Here is a 23,210-nt window from a genome sequence, read left to right on the forward strand (position 1 = left end):
ATTTTTTCTTATTTTTATTGCTTTTTGCTCAGAAGTGTCCTTCGTTGAAATTTCTACTACTCTAGATGTGCACATTCACAACTTTCATTCCAGAGTAATAATAGCAAACATTAACTGATAGTTTACAATGTGTCAGACACTGTTAGAAGTGCTTTAATGTGTATTGATTCATTTATTCCTATGACAATCCTATGTAGTAAATATTTTCATTTCGTATTTTCACTTGAGAAAGATTTTAGGCATAGAAAGGTTATTTGTCCAAGGTCCCATAGCCTGTTATTTTAAGAGCCAGCATTTATATCTGGGTACATGGACCCAGGGTCTGTGCCCTTACCTGTGATGCTGTTCTGTCTCTGGACTTTAGAAATTTCTATTCTAAATAATGATGTGAAAAAATTTTAGTCTAAATAGGAAAAAAATTAAAATTAAGCCAAAATACATCCTTTTATTTCATTTTTTATCGTAACCTTTTCCCCTGGAAAGTCCATGTTAAAATTTCTTGATTTTTTTTGTTTGTTTGTTTTTGTTTTCCCTGCTGGAGAAACCTGTAACATTTGTACAGAATTTAGATATGTATTCAGATTATAATACAAATCTCATATTAGTATGACTCTGGATGTCTATGCATTATACCAGTTCATCTTTTCCTTTTCCTGCTTTCTTTGATACTTCCTGTATGTGTTGACTTTAGCAGTTTAGCGTTAAGCATGCATCAAGTACAGGTGATTTACTTGTTTTCTAATGTCTTATAAGTTGGAGAGATCTTACATGAATATGCTGTAGTGAAGTATAGGTTTTGTTGAGTAATCTAGATATGTGGTACCATTTCCAGATTACTTTCTGTGGGAAGATAGATAAAACTGTTACGTATTATGAGAAACATAAGTATATTATTTTGCCTTTTTAAGGTATTTTTAAAAGGACTGTCAAATCTGAAAATTTCTTTCTATTTATGCATATACATAGTAAAAGTGAAGTATAAAAACAGTAATCTTAAGTGATGAGTAGAACTTTTGATCAAAGTCAATTTTAAATTGAAAAATATATATATTTTATTTTATTCAAAGATTTTATTTATTTATTTGATAGAGAGAGATAGCGAGAGAGGGAACACAAGTAGGGGGTAGGCCAGAGAGGGAGAAGCAGGCTGGAGAGGGAGAAGCAGGCTCCCTGCCGAGCAGGGAGCCCAACTGGGATCATGACCTGAGCCGAAGGCAGACACTTAATGACTGAGCCACCCGGGCGCCCCCAAAATATATATATTTGATTATTTTTTCTTTTTTATTGTTATGTTAATCACCATACATTACATCATTAGTTTTTGATGTAGTGTTCCATGATTCATTGTTTGCGTATAACACCCAGTGCTCCATACAGAACGTGCCCTCCTTAATACCCATCACCAGGCTAACCCATCCTCCCACCTCCCACCCCTCTAGAACCCTCAGTAAGTTCAGAGAATTTGCCAACAGAATTTTAAGCAAATTTACCCAAAGTCTTGATTTTTTTTTAAAGATTTATTTATTTATTTGACAGAGAGTGAGCACAAGCAGAGTGAGTGGCAGGCAGAGGCAGAGGGAGAAGCAGGCTCCCCGCTGAGCAGGGGTTGCCCCATGTGGGACTTGATCCCAGGACTCCGGGATCATGACCCCAGCCGAAGTCAGTTGCTTAACCAACTGAGCCACCCAGGCAACCAAAGTCTTGATTTTTAAAATGTGTAAACATGAGTAATTTTTTTTTTTAATGACCCAAGTTTTCAAGGAAAGCAGTGAGATCAAAGTAGTAAGTCTTGAAGTTTATCAGAGATACATATTTAGGTAAACTTTTTTCTACTTTTGTGTGTGGGTGTGTGTATTAAATATGTTATTAATCATGAAATTTTATTCAACTGTCAAATTTCAGTCACTGTGTACTAAATGTACTGAATTTAATTTTAATTTATCTCTTTTTATAGGGAAATATGAGAGCCACACACGTGTTCACACAGGTGAGAAGCCCTTTGAGTGTGATATTTGTCACCAGCGCTATTCAACAAAGTCTAACCTAACTGTTCACAGAAAGAAGCACAGTAATGAAACAGAATTTCATAAGAAGGAGCACAAGTGCCCTTACTGTAATAAACTTCATGCAAGCAAGAAGACTTTAGCCAAGCATGTTAAGAGGCAAGTATTATCTTGCTTCCATAATATACTTTATTGTGCCTTCTAATTTAAATATGGAGTAAGCTAAAAACATCCATGGAGTGCTTGTCTCCGATTCTTTCTTTGCTTAATATTTTCCAAACAATTTTTATTGCAAATATATTTGATTACAGATTTATTAAGAGCAATAAATGTTAGTTCGTTTTTTATTAATGCTATTGAGATGAAGTTTTTTGATGTTGAAACAAGAACTATAGAGGTTTAAGACAGCATTTTGGTTATCCTGTTTTTTATTTTGGGTTTTGACAAGGATATTTTCAAAATATATGGTTTTAGAACTCTAGGAAACTTACTCCTCATGCTCAACTTTGTCTTTAGTGTATAAAAATTTGTGAAAGAATGCATGTTTAGTACAGTATTGCATATTTAATTTTAAGAAAGGAAATTTACTGAAATTTGGATCAAAAAAAAATCAAGTGAATTACCTTGAAGATTATCTGTGAATAGCTAGGTTCCTGAATATATTTAAAATATTAGGCTTTTCTTTGACTTTTTCTGCATAAATTTAGACATACACATTTTTAAATGTTAGCAATACCTATATTCTTAAGGTATTTACATGTGCCTGTCTCTTTATGAAAGGAATCAGTACCTGATTCTTATAATCACTGTTGACAGATCATATGGAATATGGACTTAACTAATATAATCTTTTCCTAATAGTCTTTTTTTTCTTGTAGATTTCACCCTGAAAATGCACAAGAATTTATTTCCATTAAGAAGACCAAGAGTGAAAGTTGGAAATGTGACGTAAGAGCTTTGAATTTGTAGTAGAAAACCAAAATAAATGAAATGTTACCTTTGGGTAAAGTAATTAGATTTTAGAGTAATATAAACCTAGCTTATCTCACTTTTAGAATCCTTCTTTTATACAAAGTTATCCTAATATTTGTAAATTAAGCCCCATAGAGGTTAGTTTTTAGATGGTGGACCTGATGGAAATCTTAGTTTTTATTTTTAATGTAACTACCATACCATGTGCTTATATTTGTGTATATAAACTGACATTACTGTGTAAGTAGGAATTAAAATGTTAGAATTTTCCCCCCACTTCTGGTTATTTGTCTCAAAACTTAGTGGTCTTTAACAACCGTTTTATTATATCCCACCATTTTGTGGGTCAACAATTACATTTGGAGCACAGCTTTGCTAGGTAATTCTGTTCCACATGGTGTCAACTGAAGTCACTCAGTTGTTTTCAGCTGATATAAGTGGTCTGGTTTGGTTTGGAGCCACTTCCAAGTGTCTCACTCACACGACTGGAACTTGGTGTTGGCTGACAAAGGGCTCAGCAAGGACAGTTGGCTAGGGACCTTGATTCTTCTCCACAAGTAGTCTCTTCATGAGGCTACTTAATCTTCTTTCTGTCATGGTAGCTAAGCTCAAAGAAGCCTAGATAAAAACTGTCAGACTTTTTTTTTAAAAGATTTATTTATTTTTAGAGCAAGAACACGTGTGAGTAGAGGGGGAGGAGCAGAGGGGAAGGGAGAGAATCTCAAGCAGACTCCCCACCAAGCACAGAGCCCGGCGTGGGGCTCAGTCCCATGACCCACGATCACAACCAGAGCTGAAATCAAGAGTCAGATGCTTAACCAACTGAGCCACCCAAGCACCCCAAAACTATCAGACTTTTTATGGCCTAGCTTCAGAAATCAGACAGCATCACTTTCAACACATTCTATTGTTCAAACAGCCACTACAGCCAGGTCAGATTTAAGGGGATGGGGATTAGTTTCTCTTTTTCCAGTAGTAGCAAAGAATTTTTAGATATCCTGCCACACCCCCTAGTACTTTTTTCATTATATAGGTAAATATTGTTTGAGGGAGTCACAAGCTATCATTTGTCTTCCTTATTTTCAGGCTTCAGTTTATGTATACAACAAAATTATTACCATTTCTCTGATTTCAGCTTCTAGGGATTGAAGTTAATTATTAACTATTTGAATCTACATAAGCTGCTTTCTTCTCCTTGCTAAGCTTCATCATCTTCAGCTGTAAAATGATTATAATAATTATATCTACCTCATAGGATTATTGTGAGAAGTAAAATAAACCATGAATTATTTAGCGTTGTGCCTGGTATATAGTACATGCTATAATTATTGTTGTTTTGTTGTTGTTGTCGTTGTCATTGTGATAGCAGCCCCTTCTCCCCCAACTTTTTTAATAAAAAAAAAAATTAAGACTTTATTTTTTAGAGCAGTTTAAGTTTTATAGCATAATTTTTGAGGAAAGATAGTGATTTCCCATATACCCCTGCCTCCACAAATGCAGTCACCCCCCATTATCAGCATCCCCCCAAAGTGATATATCTGTTACAGTGATGAACCTACGTTGACCTCCCCCTTTTTAAATCTCATGTCTGCCAGATTTCTTTAAAAAGTTATATCTCTTCCTTTTGACCACTTTAAGAGATAAATGCTAAAATTATTTTTCTGTGGTTTCTTATTCTTATTCCTAATTAAATATATGGCAACAATAATAAAACATTTTATTCATGACATATAAGTGATTTAAAATACAAATTTAATGGATTTTAGAAATGTTGACTAGACTTAAGATACTAAGATTGCTGTGTAATCCTAGAAATTAGCCTATTCGAAATGTAAGGAGTTGAAATTCAGCTACCTTTAGTACAAATTTAAAATAATTCCATACTATAGTTCCTCCAAGGCATTTTTTTCTGCACAATGAGAAATTGATTATACTTTTGGTAACTTTTCTGTTGGGAGAAATTTCTCTCTAACTACTTGAATTTATATGTTTATTTCACATCATGAGTTTGGTATTTTAATTTTTAATTCAGGCTCCCTTACATTTTGTGTACATTTTCTATTAGATTTGTAAGAAATCTTTTACTCGAAGACCACACTTGGAGGAACATATGATTCTACATTCTCAAGATAAACCTTTTAAGTGTACCTATTGCGAAGAACATTTCAAATCACGATTTGCACGGTTAAAGCATCAAGAAAAGTTCCATCTGGGTAAGCAAATTACTTTTTCTTTTTTTTTTTTTTATTTTAAAGATTTTATTTATTTATTTGAGAGAGAGAGAATGAGAGACAGAGAGCATGAGAGGGAGGAGGGTCAGAGGGAGAAGCAGACTCCCTGCCGAGCAGGGAGCCCGATGCGGGACTCGATCCTGTGACTCCAGGATCATGACCTGAGCCGAAGGCAGTCGCTTAACCAACTGAGCCACCCAGGCGCCCGTAAATTACTTTTTCTAAGAGCAGTCATAGAAGTTATTTTTTAAGTAATTTTTTTTTAAGATTTTATTAATTTATTTTAGCGGGGGAGGGGCAGAGGGCGAAGGAGAGAATCTCAAGCAGACTCTGTGCTGAGTGCGGAGCCCGACATGGGGCTCCATCTCACAACCTGAGATCATGACCTGAGCCAAAATCAGGACTCAGACGCTCAACTGAATGAGCCACCCAGGCACCCCAGTCATAGCAATTATTGATTATCACATCATGCTAGAGGAGCCTGCTGCTGTTGAACCACTTTAGGAGAAGGAAGTCAGATAAATTGGGAGGAACACTGGATTTGCTGCTATTCCTGCAGATGAGTAAATATGTTTATTTTCTGTTTTGGTGGCAGATGTGTCTGTGGTCATAAACTGCATTTATTCACAGTTGATTGTTGGGTAGGTCTGTGAGTGCTTGAATAAAGCATTTTTGTTTTGGAAAAACTCATTTTTCAGGGAATGAAATGAACCTAGTATATGTGGCATTCAGTATTGTATTTGACAAATCCTCTGTCTAATGCTTATGGTCACGATGGAAACTTGTGTGCTAGATGGTAGTACAATTAGGTACATTTGTGACAGTTAATACTGATAGGGAATTACTGTCATCCAAAGTAGAGGCTATTTGCTCTGCAGCATTGGTGATATAGTGGTGAGCATAGCTGCCTTCCAAGCAGAAGGCAGCCTTTTCCCTGTCCTGATCAATGTTTTCATTGACAGATGAAAATAGATACTTAATGCTTATAAAATTTGTAGATGACATAAAGCTGGCAGGGGTAGTTGATATGGCAGGAAATAAAAATGTAAAAAAAAAATCTTTGTGCTATGGAAAAGGTTAAAACAAATTAAGTTAAAATTAAGAGTAAATACAAAGTCATAAACATGGGAATTATCTGACTTTTAGTCATTGGGGATTGCAGAACTGTAAAATGGTACAGAATCCAAACTCTTCTATTTACAGATGGACTTAAAAGCAGAAGCTTTTTAGGCACAATCTGAACCAATAATATCATATGACTGACAAAAACCACTATAGTTTTAAACTATGTTAATAAAAATCTGTTGTTCAAAATCAGGGAGGTAATTATCTCACTGATTTTAAATTCATCTGTAATATTGCATTCATTTCTGGATAACACATTCAAGATGGATATTGACAAGTACATTCTCAAGAGGTGGGTAATTACAGTGACCCAGGGTCTTAAAATTACATGAAAGAACCTTGAAATATTTTGTCTGGGAAAGATAGAACAATTGTGCAATAAGGAACCTTTAATCTTTGCAATTCTAGTATATAAGACATGTATGCTGGAAGATTATTTTCTTAGTACTTTTTGAATTGCCTTTAGTAAGTTGTTCTATCAGAGTATTTCATCAGCATTTCTAAGAAGCCATCATATGAGGCAGTTTTTATACTTACTAGAACTGTAGTTGGAGACATGTTCATGATCGCATGAGGCATGTGAGAAATTTCTTTATACATTAGTTCCAGGAAAAAGAATTTCTCCTGGGAAATTGGTGGGCTTCTTCCTTTTTGAGATGAAAACCATAGGTAATCTTTTTTGTCCCATGTTATAGAAACATCATAGCAAAATATAATAATTTTTATGGTTAACATAGTTGCTTCCACTTCTTTTTCTGTTCCTGATTTTCTCTTTCAACATTTGTTAAATACATCATTTAGTAAATACATAGGCATTCTAAGAATATTAAGTGGATATCCTAAGGTATAGGTTTAGTTTCAATTTAGAAATTTTTTAAAGTATTGGAACTTATAAATTGAAGTAACTTATCTTGCACAATAGTTATTTTCCTGTCATTAAAATTATACAAGCAGATCCTTGAACTGATAACAGAATTGTTGAAGAAAGCATTCCTCAAAAGATGGTTGAATTAGAACTATGTGTGCATATGTTTTATATATGTATAATATATGTATATATATATAATATGTAGTATATACATTTTATGTATACACATATCACACCTCTATGCTTCTGTTTACTTGAATCACTGTATGCTAGGTGAGTGGTTCAGGTCTGAGGTATGGCCCAAGAATTTGCATTTCTAACACATTCCCAGGTTGATGCTGATGATGCTGGTCCACATACCACACACCTGTGTATTACTGCTTTAGGTTATTCAAAAACATACTTACACTACCTACATTAGGATTATATATTCTGTAAATCAGAGGGAGATATTTCTAAGAAATACTCTGAACAGTTAGGGTAGAAGAATAATATATTTCTGTGTATAAGTATAAAAATCATAGTTGGCTTTAAAGTCAAATCTTCTAATTTTATCCTATTTAGAGAGTTGGCATGAAAACTGCTTTAGTACCTTCCCAGCATAGCTTCATAAATACAAGTTCAAGGAGGTTTAGCTGCATGCAAAACTGGGTATCTAATATAGGGGAAAGAACGTAGGTATTTCCTTTGGAAAACTGGTAAGTAACTGAACATGAAGGAGAATGCTCCTTTCTTTCTTCACTCAGCTGGAGCCTTCAAAAATAGGTATAGTTATTTCACTCTTTGCCTAATATACACTTGCCATAATGTACTCATCTTGGCACTTTTCGCTTTTATTTGCTTCATCTATTTATCTTTAGCTGTGCAAATGCTGAATCTCCTTTTTTCCACCTTCTTGGAGGTTTTTTTTGGGGGGGGGAGGGATGTAAGGAGGTGAGGGATTTTCCATAGCACTGCTTCACTTAACCCAGTGTTAGATATGAATTAAGAATCAATAAATACTTGTTGAATTAGTTAATAAATGAATAAAAGGCTCAGATCTCATGAAAGAGGAAATATTAGAGATTTTAAATGAGAGTATGTTAAAGATACTTAATACATTTTGAGGTCATCTCAAAAACATGTTGAAACTCGCCCAAAACTACTGTGGCTACTGAACAATTCTGCTTATAGATATGCTTCTGAATTTCAGTGTCCAAATGCCATTTTTTTCCATTGTTCTGTTATAATTAATTTCTCACTAGAGTTCACAGTAGAGTCTACAGTATTTTCAACCTAGGCAACATCATTAAAAATTTGTGGTTTTGGGGAACAACAGTTCATTTCCAGTTTATGAACTCTCTGAAGTCCTTTGTTTATTCTTCCAAAGTTTCTCAGTACCTTCTTTTCCCAGAAATCTGGTATATAACATTTTTTACTTTGTTCCAGTCTGATTTCAAACTAGGAACTGGCCATTTCAATTTATTAACCCATTAGATTATACAGCATTACTATATTAGATGCCACACTGTAAACTCAGCTCTAGGCATATAGGGATGATAAAGAAGGCCAGTGTAACTTGCCTTCTAGGAATAAATAATCTAGAAGAGAAGAGAAAACTATAAATGAGTAACTGCATTGTGTTATAATATATGCACTTACAGTGGTAGATATATATTCATAACATACCTATCCTATTTAATTTAGTATCTATTCTTTAAACTTTAAATATATATTCTTTCCTTTTTAGGTCCTTTTCCATGTGATATATGTGGTCGCCAGTTTAATGACACTGGAAATTTGAAACGCCATATAGAATGTACCCATGGTGGAAAGAGAAAATGGACTTGCTTTATCTGTGGAAAATCAGTACGAGAAAGGTGAGGAATTTACTACACACCCAGAAAAATCCTGGTAACTGTTATATAGAAATAATTAACGAGTATAGTTTATAAGGATTAGGGTAATACAAGATATAAGATACTTAAAATTATACTTTAATTTGAAATTTAAGGACAGAAGAAGAAATTATGTAAAATGCGATAGAAGATGATATAAAGTCAGGATTTGCAGGTTTAGATGGTAAATTTCACATAGATACAACTTTGTCTCTTTCTGAAACCCCACTAAAACTACATTAAAGGTTATTGATTGATTTAAAAGACAGTAAGCTACAAAGACAGGAAGAACAGAAATGTGACAAGAGCAACACAGATTCGGGAGCTAGAAAGCAGGTGGATCAGTGGGAACTGACTTAGCAGATCTAAGAAAGACAAATCCCAAGGTGGCAATGGAGAAATCGAGAACATAGTTTACATCATAGAATCCACAAAAGGTGTAGGAGTGGGCAGTATCAGATACCTCTGGAACTAGGGCAAAGGAGAGGCAGAACAGGGAGCACTTAAGTAAAAACTTCTTTAGAAGTTAGATTATTTGGATTTTTTTCTGCCACCCACACAGGTCATTGCTGCTGAGCACCTACCCCTATCCCTATTTAGCAGATATCTGAACTGGAGTATACCATGTTGTTATATGATGAATGCATTCTGAATGCTGAAAGCAGTGAGCCACAGGCCTTATCCCTGCTGATGTCTTGGATTTTAGATTTTACCCCCCCAGGCATTAGATTAGAGAACAATTCCCTGAAAATCTGAGCACCCAGAGGGCGAATATATTCCATAACAAATAGTACACTCAGGTCACCTACTGTGAAGCCTAGTCATCAAGGCCCACTTATGCATGCTCTTTGATTGTGCCATCTACTTTTTAGTCTATCACATGTAATCATGGACAGAAGAATTAAACACAGAACGAAATCATTTAACATGGAAGCTAGATTCTAACACAATTCGGGAAGAAAAAACAATCTTGAAGGAAACATTATTCAGAAAGAAGAAAACTTTCAAAAAAAGAAATAAACAACTGGTTGCTTCATGAGAAATATTCATATTATGAATATCCCCAGTTGAAGATCTAGAATCCCTTAGACAAGAACAGGGTGCTATAACAAATCAGAGCTCCCAGAAATTCAAGGCATGATAGACAAAGTAAAGATCCTAATGGAAGGATTGAAGAACAAAGTTGAGGGAATCTCCCAAAAGGTAGAGCAAAAAGGTACAGAAGTGTAAAATAAGGATTAGAACATTAGAGAACCAGTCAAGAGGTCCAGAAAGAAAGAGCGAACAATGAAAATAGCAAGGGAAAAAATCGTCACTGAATAATTCAAGATAATTTCCCAGAACTGAAGGACATGAGTTGCCAGACTAAAATTACCCATCAAATGCTTAGGACATTAGATGAAAATAAACCTACTCCAAGATACATCACTGTGATATTTCAGAACACTGGGGACAAAGAGAAGCTTCTGTATGCTTCTGATTGTTCAAGGAAAATTACATATGTTGAATTATGAATTAGAATTACTTGGACATCTCTCTGAACAGCAACACTAGAAATAAGATGATACAGTTTTACTTTGAAGATTCATAAAGAAAATTATTTCCAGCCTAGAACTCTGTTCTTAGTCAAACTAACAATCAAGTCTGAGGATCATTGACATTTTTCATGATATCAAAAAGTTGGCCTTTGATGTACTCTTTCTCATGAAGCAACTAAAGGGTATGCTTCACCAGAACGAGAAAGTAAACTGATGAAGAGGAAGACAAGGGCTACAGGAAATAGAAATTCTGATACTGGAAAGAGCAAAAGGAATTCATAGGAGGAGGTGCATGAAGTTTCCAGGTTGTGAGATGTGCAATATATGTGTAACAATGGGTAGTCAGTCCGCACTAGTAGTAGTAATGCCCCATGACAGATTGAGGGTTGTCACTGCTAAGATCCCTGCTGGCATGTTTCCTCTTTTAACTAGGGGATAGAATGTGAGAGTAGGTCTGACCCCAAAATTTATTTTTTATTTTCTATGGTAAGAACATTTAACATGAGATCTACCTTCTTAACAAATGTTTAAGTGCACAATACAGTATTGTTATTAAGTTACAATACAGTATTAAGTTATTAATACAGTATTATTATTGTGTTAAGGCACAATATTGTACAGCAGACCTCTAGAATTTACCCATCTTGCATAACTGAAACTTCATACCCATTGAATAGCAGCTCCCTGTTTCCCTCTCCCTGATTCAAATTCTTATCTATACTCTGCCACTGTATAGTACCTGTATGCTAGTATACTAGCATACACCATTGTACTATTATATTTTTGCCTTGCTACTTGATTTAACTGAGGACACTTGTTTCATTTCACAGAAATATTCTTTTTTGACCTATCTGTGAGAATTAGAGGTAGTTCATAGTAAGTTTAGAAGCAAAATATATACATCAGCCTTTTTACTTTGGCTGTATTTCTGCCAGACTTCTAGTACCTGATCCATTCGAGATTGTCAGATGCTCAGATTGTGATGAGCCCTCTTTTCCAGTATTTATTTATGACTTTACCCGTTGACATGTTGGAAAGGACTCTTGCCAATGCTCAGGCAAGCTACAGCCAGACTTTGATAAAGAGACCATGTTCATACTATCTTGTGGGCTCTTTAGCTAATAGTGGCAATATTGTTAGATTTGTGCTTGCTACTTGGTTTTTCAAAAATATACAGTATATTGTTTAGTGATATATACTACTAAGTAGTAAAACAAAGAAGAAAGGGAATAGTTAACATAAATGGTTATCTGAGAGATGAAGGAGGAACATGTAGAGGCATTCTAAGGTATAGCAATATTCTCGGTCCTATCCTGCATTTAGGTGTAATAATAGCATTCTTTAAACAATATGTATACATTTTATATCCTTCAGTATATAAAAGTTCCATAATTTTAAAACATTAGAAATGCCACATTCTTAAAATATCAAATTGATATGATGGTAAAATAGGAAAACCAATATGCTACACTTGATCTTAGCCTACAGATGGATACAGTTTATTTTATGCATTATACATTCTTTTTTTCTTAAAGGTCTTTCTATAAAAACAAAAAGCAAACCAAAAACTAAAACAATCTCTCCATCTTTTTACTTTAAATTACTTAGTAGGTAGGGGTCTCGGAATAGTTTTAGGGATAATTTCCACAAAGCAGAATATACCTGCAGACGCACCTGTCCAGTGTTGGTGGGCCTTGTAGAAGAGCACCATCTACTGGCGTAGATCTGCCTTCATTTCAGGTTCAGCCTTAACACTCACTAGATGTGGGATTAAAATAAAAACCAAGTAGTAGAAACAGTCAAAAGCCTGCAAAGGTCAGACGCATTGCCTTTTCTTTCTTTCCTCCCAAAATAACTTTGTCTATCCTTACTCAGCACTTTACATACGTAGGAAATCTCCGAGTGTTAGAACTATAGGAAATGCTGCTATGTATTTGGAGCAGCAGTGGTTATACAATAGCCTGCCAAAAGTTCAGAAATAACAGAAGCAAAACCAATGAATCACCAAAGTAGTAATTAGTAAAAGCTTATTGTGCATATGTAAAAAGACAGTTTGCAAACCAGAAGCACTCAAACCAGAACACAGAATGAGACTCGGCTATATTGTTATATGCAGCTTAAAAATGAGAAAGCAGTGACTGTTTATTCTTCACAGTAGTTGGTTGTGACATTAGGATTTTCTTAAGTGATAGGGAATTGGTAAATGGTTACCTCACATCAACCTTGGGAAACAGTTTAAGTTTTGCCTATGATTTTCAGAGGCATAAACAAATGACCCAGGACAAGTTATCCTTGCAAAATAAGCTACATTAGGCTTTGTTTATGGGACTAAACTGGTTTTGTTTGTTTGGGGAATTTTCAAGCCTGGTCTCTGTTTTTTATTTTAACAAGTCCATCCCAGGTCAGTAGGACTGGAAGATTTAGGAATGACCGTAATTGTATTCTTTATATGGTTTCCCCTTTTCACATTGGCATCTGGAAGTTACAAGTACCTGTAAAGCTTTCTTTGCCTTAAAACATTCTTTTCACAGATACTGAGCACATATTTGAAAGGAATAGTACTGATAAACTGGGGTGGCTTATATATTATTAAATTTTCTCTGTTAAAATTCACATCAGTTTTACTTAATGCAGTAGTAACAATTGAGCATTTTTCATTGTACTCCTTGATAGCTGCTTAAGCTATATAGTTAAATCTTTGAGCAAACTGATGGCAAAGGAAGCCAAAGTTAATTTTGTGTGTGTGTGGGTGTGTGTTTAAAGAAGAGAGACAGGGCTCCTGGGTGGCTCAGATGGTTAAGCGTCTGCCTTCGGCTCAGGTCATGATCTCAGGGTCCTGGGATCGAGTCCCGCATCGGGCTCCCTGCTCCTTGGGAGCCTGCTTCTCCCTCTGCCTCTCTCTCTCTGTCTCTAATGAATAAATAAATAAAATCTTTAAAAAAATAAAATAAAAAAAAATAAAGAAGAGAAACAAAGCAGGCGTGATTATATGCTGGTGAGACTAATCCAGTAAAAAGCAAAAATACTGTAGGAGAAAGGGAAAATTGTCATAATATCTGTTAGCTTGAATACCTTTCTAGTAAGCTTTCTGAGTACCGTGTTTGAGAGAGAGAGAGAGAGAAATTGCAAGCAGGGGAAGGGGCAGGGGAAAAGGGGGAGAGAGAATCTTAAGGAGACTCCACGTCCACCATGGAGCCCTGTGCAGGGCTTGATCTCACAACCCTGAGATCATGACCTGACCTGAAATCAAGAGTAAGATGCTTAACTGACTGAGCCACCCAGGCACTCCTGGAAACCTATGTTTAATATAAATAATGACATTAAAAAAGTCTCTAGATAAATGTATATTTTTTAACACAGAACTACTTTGAAAGAACATTTGAGAATCCACAGTGGAGAAAAACCTCATCTTTGTAGTATTTGTGGGCAAAGTTTCCGTCATGGAAGTTCATACAGGTAAGTCAAGCCATTTTTCCCCTATATTAGGTAAGATAAATTATTTTAATTCTGTTTTATCATTGCATTAGTTGTTTATTGAATTAAAATATTTCTTAGCACTTACAGTAAACAAAATTATACAAAAAAACTTTACAGACATTTCCCCCACATTACAACTTTTATTAGTCTTTATTCTATAGTACAAAATATTAAATATTTCATCACCAAGTTTGCTAAATGCTTTACTGTCCAAGTCACTGTCATTTAAATGTTTATTTCATTACTTTTCTTTGATTCAAAACTCATTAAAACTCTGATATTCTAACCTTAGTGTATTTCATTACTCTTGATTATCAAAAAAATATTTTGGTATGAAATATGGCAAAATTGAAAACTCTAGGACTCTCAGTTTTGGAAAGTCTTCTGTGTATTAGTTGTAACCTGTGTAACTGTTTTTATAGCTGAATCCTTGACCACATTTGAAGTTTATGAAAAGTTGACTTTTTCCTGAATAATTGATTAAGTGACTGCCTACTGTGAGATGTGTACATTTTACATGTTTATTAATGCTCCTAGGGTTTTTAATCTTAAGGCTTTAATTTTTACACTTTCATTTATTATTTACTTCTTTTACCTCTTTTTAAAAAATTTTAAACATAATGGGTCCTTTTTAGATGCAGCTCAGTTGGTTTACTGGTTTTAGTTATGGAATCAATATCTGTTTTGGCAACTTGAATGGGAAAGCTATTCATTTCACTGGGATATATATAGATGGGAGGATTATGGTGCTAAAAATAATTCAAATTAAATGAATTTTAGTAATTTAAAGCTTTTATAATCTGTCTATGGGTGACTATAAAATGAACTAACTTTGGTCAGTGTGAAGAAAAGTAGCAGAATGTAATTGTCAGAAAGTTGATTACTTATAAAATTTGCTAAATTCTCATCTATCGATTTGTAAGTGGTATCAGTCATCCAGAAAAGGGTTAATTCTTAATTATTTGCTGTATTGTGAGTTTAAGTCACCCCATTTGTCTGATTCTAATTCCTTCTGACTCATTCCTACTTTTGCTATCTCTGAAATTCCACCAGTCAGATAGATAACAACCCTAGACATTTAGTATGTTCAGTGAAGTAGATTTAAGTCAGGAAGGAAGGTCATGTAGACGTAGTGTATGTGCAAATGTTGAGGTGTTTTTTTGAAAGAGCTGAGTAGGAACCCTGGAGTTAGATAGTGAAAGAGTGGGGAAAGAGGAAAGTCATAGAAGTGGAGCAAATAATGTGTGAGGGTGAGTGAGTCCAGTTTCCCCATTTAGAGTTAATCAGGATTTTACCTTTGGTGTCACCAGTTTTTATGGTCTTCAGTTGTTTTTTTTTCTTTATAGACTTCACTTACGAGTACATCACGATGATAAAAGATATGAATGTGATGAATGTGGGAAAACGTTTATTCGTCATGACCATCTTACAAAGCACAAAAAAATACATTCGGGTAAGGTGTACTTTGTAATGATGTTTACAGAAGCCTTTAAAAAAGCACCTGCTAGGGGCGCCTGGGTGGCTCAGTTGGTTAAACAGCTGCCTTCGGCTCAGGTCATGATCCCGGAGTCCCGGGATCGAGTCCCGCGTCGGACTCCCTGCTCAGCGGGGAGTCTGCTTCTCCCTCTGACCCTCCTCCCTCTCATGCTCTCTGTCTCTCATTCTCTCTCTCGCAAATAAATAAAATCTTAAAAAAAAAAAAAAAAAAATTTTAAAAAGCACCTGCTAGAGGACATACTACATCATGTTTATGTTGGCTATAATTTTAATAATTTGACATTGATAATGCTGATTCTGAAAAATTTTTTTTTAAATATCTGAAAGGGGCATAATTTTATGACATGTTTTTGTTCACTGTAATTTTAATCATTTGGTTGCCTTTTATGACTACAGACTATATTTTGATGTTTGTTTTAATAAAATTGTCAAAATTTGCATTTTGCATATTATGTGGATGTATTCAATAATTGATATTGACATTTCTCTAAATGGAGATGCCAAGATAACATTGCTCATTTTGATTGGATTTGAAAGAAGTTAGCAAAACATATTTGAAGAGAAATGATTATAATTGGGTGTTAAAGTTTATGTAATAGTGAATTTTTGAAACTCTATCTTTGGAAAAGAGTACCTTAATAATCCTGATCAATTTCAGATCTTTATACCATATTTATAATTTTCATATTCTGGGGCTTTCTTTCATATTTTCCTCTCAGATTGATGTTCAGGAAGTGCTAAGAGAGCCAACTATATGAGCACAATAATGGGAAAGAGCCATCTCTATGAGCACAGTAGAACAGGTGATTATTATTATTATAAACATAATCTAAGTATAAAGTATGCAACAGATATAATTATTTTCTTAAATGATCCCAGTGAGGTTGAAGGATGCAGTTGTTATCAACACTTTAAGAGATGCTCACTGAAATTATGCATTTTCGTTTTTAGGAGGAGAATTCTAAATTCCTAATTCTAGAGATATGCTTTAATTGCATCTGGATTAAGTTGAGACAGTGGTTTTTAAAGGCCAAGCCTTTGAAACTGAAGAACAGAGATGAGAAATGGGACTCATCTAGAATTTTACTTCATATTTGTATTTTGGCTCATTACAAATAAATGTATGAAATCCCCATAGATGAAAAATATTTTAAAAATAGAATACAAAAAGGGATGCCTGGGTGGCTCAGTCGGTTAAGCATTTGCCTTCAGCTCAGGTCATGATCCCAGGGTCAAGCCCCTTGTCGGGCTCTGCTCAGCAGGAAGTCTGCTTCTCTCTCTCCCCCTGCCCCTCCACCCCGCTTGTGCTCTCTCGCTCACTGTCTCTCTCAAATAAATAAATGAAATCTTTTTAAAAAAATAAAAATAAAGTACAAAGATCTGAAAATGTTCAGGTCCTTTTTATTAACAGTAAAACAGCCTCTTCTTGATTCAGTGTATTTTCATTTGAAGTGTTTGACATCTAGACTTACTATATTCCTAAAAAATTACTGAGTTTTGAAGTAATTTCATTTATTTTGTCCTGTTACATTGAAAGGTAAGATTTGAAGTCTACAGCAAAAACCCTATTCGTTCCTTTTCCAAGTGAGGGAAAAGGGCTCACATCCATTAAAATAAGCATGGGTTCACTGAAGAAAGGTTTTTGAGTAAGGAATATAAAGCAAATAGCCCAGAATAAAGGGTGGCCTTACTTTTCTGGTATATTTCCCATCATGTTATCTTACTGTTTGATAATATATTTCTGGGGGAAAACTGAATTGCATATTATAATCAAAATATTTGGGTCTTTAAGGTGAGAAGGCTCATCAATGTGAAGAATGTGGAAAATGTTTTGGTCGTAGGGATCATCTCACTGTTCATTACAAAAGTGTACACCTGGGAGAGAAAGTGTGGCAAAAGTAAGTGAAAAAGCAGTTTCTCATAATTACTACATTGGATAAGTATAGGTTAGAGGAAAGTTATAACTTGTCTCATAGTTTATTTTGTTTAATTGGGGATAGGTTAACTAGCTCTCTTTTTTCTGGCTTCTATAGCTTCTCTGCTGACCTAACGGAATTCAGTGAAACATTTTTGTTTTACTTGTTTTCAGTTGACTTAAGGCTAGAGGTGGTAGACATTGAAGTTAATGACTAATATAAAATCATGAAATTCTTTGGGCATTTCATTTATCTTTGGTTGCTGTGGCTTTTACCTAAAAGTATAAATGTGCTGCCTTATATATTATACTTAATAAGAGCAATTATTGGGACATGTTTCTAGTCAGAATTTAGATTTCTTTTTAACCAGACTGAGCATTTAAAATGGTATTTTATTTGAAGGGGGCATGTGCTATCCTAAATACCAACTTTTTTTTTTAATTCCAATATATTTAATATACAATATTATATTAGTGTCAGATACACAATATAGTGATTCAACAGTTCTATACATTACTCAGTGATCATCATGATAAATGTACTCTTAAATCCCGAACCTATTTCACCTATTCCCCCTGCCCACCTCTCTCTGGTGACTATCAGTTTATTCTCTAAGAGTCTGTTTTTTGGTCTCTTTTTTTTCTTTTGAACACCAGCTTTTTAATAAAATTTAGTATTCAGGTTTAACTGAGATGAGTTGTTGAGTGTAAAATGTTCAGAGAATCCATGTTCTTGGACTAGGTGTTTGGAACAAATGCTAAGTAATAGGTGCCAAGAAACTTAGGTTAATATACTGAGCATCATCAACAAAATATACATAGTATCTTTAAATGTAGTAAGTGATAGACCACTTTGAAGAAGAGTAGGAAGTACTGATTTGTATCCATTTTTTGTATTTTCACATACTGGTTTATATTTTCTTTCACTGATTTTGTTCAGTGATTCACTCATTGAATCAATGTATTCATTGTAGTCATTGAATTCTTTTATTCATGAGATAATAGGAATCCTGCTAAGTGCTAGGATAGAAAGATATACATGATGCTGTATAGAAAAGGAAATAAGGGGGCACCTGGGTGGTTCAGTCGGTTAAGCATCCAGCTCTTGATTTTGGCTCAGGTGATCTCGGGGTCGTGGGATCAAGCCCAGCATCAGGCTCTGTGATCAGCTCAAAGTCTGCTTGTCCCTCTTCCTCTGTTTCTCCTGTTGTTTGTGTGTGCTCTCTCTCAAATAAATAAATACATAAAATCTTTTTTTTTTTAGAGGAAATAAGAATTTCAACATATTGTATGAATGGGTGGAAAAGAGACTGAACTGCAGACTCACTTGTTCCTGAGGGTCTATAACTTTTTCTCAACCCCTTTATACCTTTAAAAATTATTCAGTATCTCAGGAGCTCTTATTACATAAATTACAATATAAAAATTATATTATTGTTTAAATAAATTATATAAATCATATTAAAAATTCAGTTGAGAAAAAATTCAGTACTTATTTATTAATTCAGTTAAAAATAGTAATATACACATCGCATGCTCACATAAAAAGCAATTTGTGAAGAATAGCTACTTTACAAAACAAGTTAAAAATATTAAGACTGGCATGTTTTACATTTTTGTAAATCTCTCTAATGGCTTAATAGAAGACAGTTGGATTATCATATCTGCTGCCATGCATTATTTTATTTGAAGTAAACGAAGAAAATCTAGCCTCTCTATACATAGTTGGTAAAAGAAGGAGTATTATGATAGCAGTCTTAGATAATTGTGGTTATTAGTCTTTGCTACTACACTAAAACTGTTTAAGTGCTAGTTTCTTAAAGGTAGTTGCACGGTGCAATCTGAAACAAGATTAATGAAGTTTTCATACTCTGTTACAGTCTATTGGTCTTGTACTTGAATGAATTTTTTTACCTATGCATAAATTGTAATATGATGCATTTGTCATTTGGAAAATATGGGTTCACTAAATTATGCCAATTTTCTAAATGTTAGCACATTTCACAGTACAGGATCAACAAATCACATTTGTTAATATTGCTCTAGTCTCTCAGAAAGGAGTTTTGGGAAGCGTCAACATCACAAGGGCAGCTGCAAGTTCTCCAGAATTTTTATACTAGCTTGAAAGCTCAAACTTTATCATTGATGACAAATACTGAAGTAACAGTTTTACTTCCTTTAATTTTCAAGAAAGTATCTGCCAAATACTCAAGTCTGTAACTGTGGCTTGTCTTTTTTTCTTTCTTGTCTTTTATTCTTTCAAGTAAAATGGTATTTCGTGAAGGAGTGGCTCCTTCAGCCCACCACTCAGACTCAGGTACTTCGGTGTGCGGTGGAAGTGCTGTGTCGTTGCCACTCCATCGCAGAGAACATTACAAAGGCCACAGTCTGAAAGGTTGAAACTGAGAAAAATTAGTAATTTAACTCCTTTACCACATTTTTCTTTTCTTTCTGTGAGTGCCTGGCAGTGAGGAGCACAATGACGATTAGTACATTTTGGGACCGCTACCTTGTTTAGAGCTGAGGTACTGGCACTTTTACCTCCCATGTCTTTTGTATATGTCATTAGTGTAAATGTCAACACAACGAGAAAGGCAAATAATGTTATGGTATTATTTTGAAAATAACTTTGATCTTATAAACCCTATGAAAGAATTTTGGGATTCCCTCACTGCCACAAGAGCCTGTGGGCCTATCTACTGGCCTAGATAATTATGGAACCAGAAGCTGTAGGTTCCACTTTCTACAAGGGTTGGCTAATGGTGGATCTAGAATATGAAGCCTTTATGGAACCAGTACTTATTCCTATGTGATAAACAGCCACTGAAGATTTTAAACAAGAGGGTGACACAGTTGGATTTCTTTTGGGGTAGATCACTCTTATTGGTGTAGGGAGGCTGGATTTGTAGTGGATAAATCGAGGCAAGTAAATCAACCAGTTAGAAAGCTGCTAGAATTTAGGAAAAAGATGGTGAGGGCCTATCTCGGGAGTAGCATTAATAATAAATAGTAGAAGGTACTTATTTGAAAAATACTTAGTTTTTTGAGATAATGGGAGTAGTCATGGATAATTCCTGTTTTCAAGGAATTCCACTTTTCAAGTGGGTGGGTGATAAACTGGCCAGTGAGATAGAGAAAACAGAAGATGGACTAAGTTTACAGAGGGAGATGATGAATTGTTTGGTGTGTATTGACTTTGAGCTGCTTAATGGAAACTCAAACGTAAAATGTGATAGGTAAATGTAAGTCTAAATCTCAGGAGTGAAGACTCACCTGTGGATAAAGATTTATATGTGAATACATAAAAGCAGATTATCCAGGGAAAGAATGTGGAGTGCTTAAGGTTAGCACCCCTCCTCGTACCCATTATTTTCTAATGTTTCTTCTTCCCTTTTAAACGTTTTAAAATGGTGACTCTATTTCAGTATCCTTATCTACTTCTCCACTTTCCATTCACTGTAATAAGCTGTTGCAATATGACCTCTGACTTTACCTCTTAAATTGCTGTCAGTATAAGTTCCTTATTGCCAACTCCAATAGACATTTTTAGGTCCTTTTCACACTGGGCATCTCACCTTCATTTGGAACTGTTTATCACTCCTATCCTGGAAAATCTATACTCTAGCATCCATGTGAGAAGGGAGAGGTACATATATAGGGCCTGACCCATCGAGGTCTTTGTACATTTTATCTTTATCCTATGTTCACTGTGAGACACTTAAAGTGTTGTGAGCATATATATGTTTAAAACTTCACTCCGTTCATGGTATAGACCATGATTTCTTAGCCATAGCTAAGGGGAGGACATTTTGGGCCAGATAATTCTTTGTTGGGGAGCTGTCCTGTGCACTCTAGAATGTTTATTTATTGGTATTCCTGGCTTCTATCTAGTAGATGGCAGTAGCACCTACCTACCCCCAGTTGTGAAAACCAAAAATGTCTTCAGGCATTGCTAAATACCCCATGCAGGGCAAAATTGCCCCTAGTTGAGTACCTCTGTGTCTCTATGTGTGTGCCCATGGTGACCCTGTTTGTATCTCTGTTTGTATTTACTAAGGATATGAACAGAATAAGACAAACCAAGTATACTGGTTACAAGTCTTTTGCTAAGTTTATCAGTGACACTCCCAAGTCACTAAATCTAGATTATCTTTTTAAATGTCTGTTTCATCAAGTAGAAGTAAGTTTCTGGAAGACAGGGCCTTGCATGGAGTTTTTGTAGCCACTTTGTAAATGTTGAGTTGAATGACTTGAAAAGTATGAGTGGCATTTGAAACCTTAGGCGTACTATTGCTATTGAATATTGGTAACGATATGCTAAACATTCCAGTAAGACTCAGTAGATCTGTTAAAAGCAAACTGTCTTACAGAACATTATAGTAGCCTATATTTGAGTTAATTATTTGGCATGTACTCATCAGATATGAATTATTTCCAAGGTGAGATGGTAGGCTTTCCTAATAACCACCACTTAAATGCGAATCATTTTACAAATATCTTAATCCTCACAATCCTTCACAATGAAATTGGAGTCTAGGATTGTTTAAATCACAAACACATATTCTTAGGTACTGCTCTCTACTGCGTGATAAGGTAGCTTTGAGTACTTTATAGCTTTTTATGTCTATTAATCTGTAATAAAAATAAAGGGCTGGTATCTTGTTCTTTTAAAATTTAGGTATAAAATTTAAGTTCAAGTTTGTAGTATTTATTATTTGTGTTATTAAGTGAACCAATTAGAGCAGTGTCACCTTTTTGATGAAGGCACGTTTTGAGGTTGCTGTAGTTTCTCTTCATTCAGCCCCAGCATCTATTTTTTAAATTTAATTGTTATACTCTACATGCAGAGAAATTCATTGTTTGTAGTGTATGGTTCTGCAAGTTTTGACAGATGCATGTAGTCATGTAATCATTACCACAGTCAAGATACAGAATAGTTCCATCACCCCTAAATTTCCACCAGACTTTTTTGTTCAACTCCTTTTTTCTTCCTTCAACCCATCATTGATCTGTTTCTGTCCCTATAATTTTTCCTTTGATATTTTTAATAGCAAATAATAATAATACAGAAGTCCAATGATTTAAATCTTAAAAGTAAGTGGTTTAAAGTTAAAAGTCTAAGGACCTCTTTTTACAAATTTGTATGTTGAATGTAACTGGAGGAGGAAGAGCCAGAGGTAAGGTTGGTACTTTAAAAGTATTTCCACATTCCTTTGGATTTCTATGCTTTATTAATGTGAGAACTATATGTAAATTTTGTAAATGTAACCTATTTTCATTATGTTATTAAAGTTATATTGAAAACTCAACCCTTTTATGTTTCTTAGATACAAAGCAACCTTTCATCAATGTGACGTTTGTAAGAAAATTTTTAAAGGCAAATCAAGTCTAGAAATGCATTTTCGGACGCATTCAGGTAAAAGCTAATGGGTACTTTATTTATATCTTTGTGTAATTATTCAGGAGTAAAATATGGACATTTAAACTTTGTTGTTCTTGGTTAAATTTTTTTGTCTTTTCCCCATACGATTTTTACTTATTTTATTAAAATTGATGTCATGAATGAGCGATATTCTGCCTTTTGATTCTCTGTAAGCTTCAATATTTTTTAATATTATTTTGTAAAGTTGGGGCAAATTTTTCTTCATAGGGAATTTACTCAATGTTTAGCTCTAATTTTCCCCTTTTCTGGATGTTTATATTTGCT

The 23,210-nt window shown here is 34.6% G+C and overlaps 1 protein-coding gene across 1 annotated transcript in view; it reads left to right on the top strand.

Annotated features, from left to right (window-relative positions):
- ZBTB41 (zinc finger and BTB domain containing 41) overlaps positions 1–23,210 on the top strand; it is a 43,051-nt gene that overhangs the window by 7,770 nt on the left and 12,071 nt on the right. Inside the window, exons 2-9 of the mRNA XM_021682499.2 lie at positions 1,955–2,162; positions 2,882–2,951; positions 5,041–5,188; positions 8,929–9,058; positions 13,975–14,070; positions 15,438–15,544; positions 17,381–17,486; positions 22,831–22,919. Of these exons, the coding sequence (XP_021538174.1) occupies positions 1,955–2,162; positions 2,882–2,951; positions 5,041–5,188; positions 8,929–9,058; positions 13,975–14,070; positions 15,438–15,544; positions 17,381–17,486; positions 22,831–22,919 (954 nt within the window). The remainder of the gene's footprint in view (positions 1–1,954; positions 2,163–2,881; positions 2,952–5,040; positions 5,189–8,928; positions 9,059–13,974; positions 14,071–15,437; positions 15,545–17,380; positions 17,487–22,830; positions 22,920–23,210) is intronic.

Source organism: Neomonachus schauinslandi, chromosome 6 (assembly GCF_002201575.2).
Source record: "Neomonachus schauinslandi chromosome 6, ASM220157v2, whole genome shotgun sequence".
NCBI classification, from domain to species: Eukaryota; Metazoa; Chordata; class Mammalia; order Carnivora; family Phocidae; genus Neomonachus; species Neomonachus schauinslandi.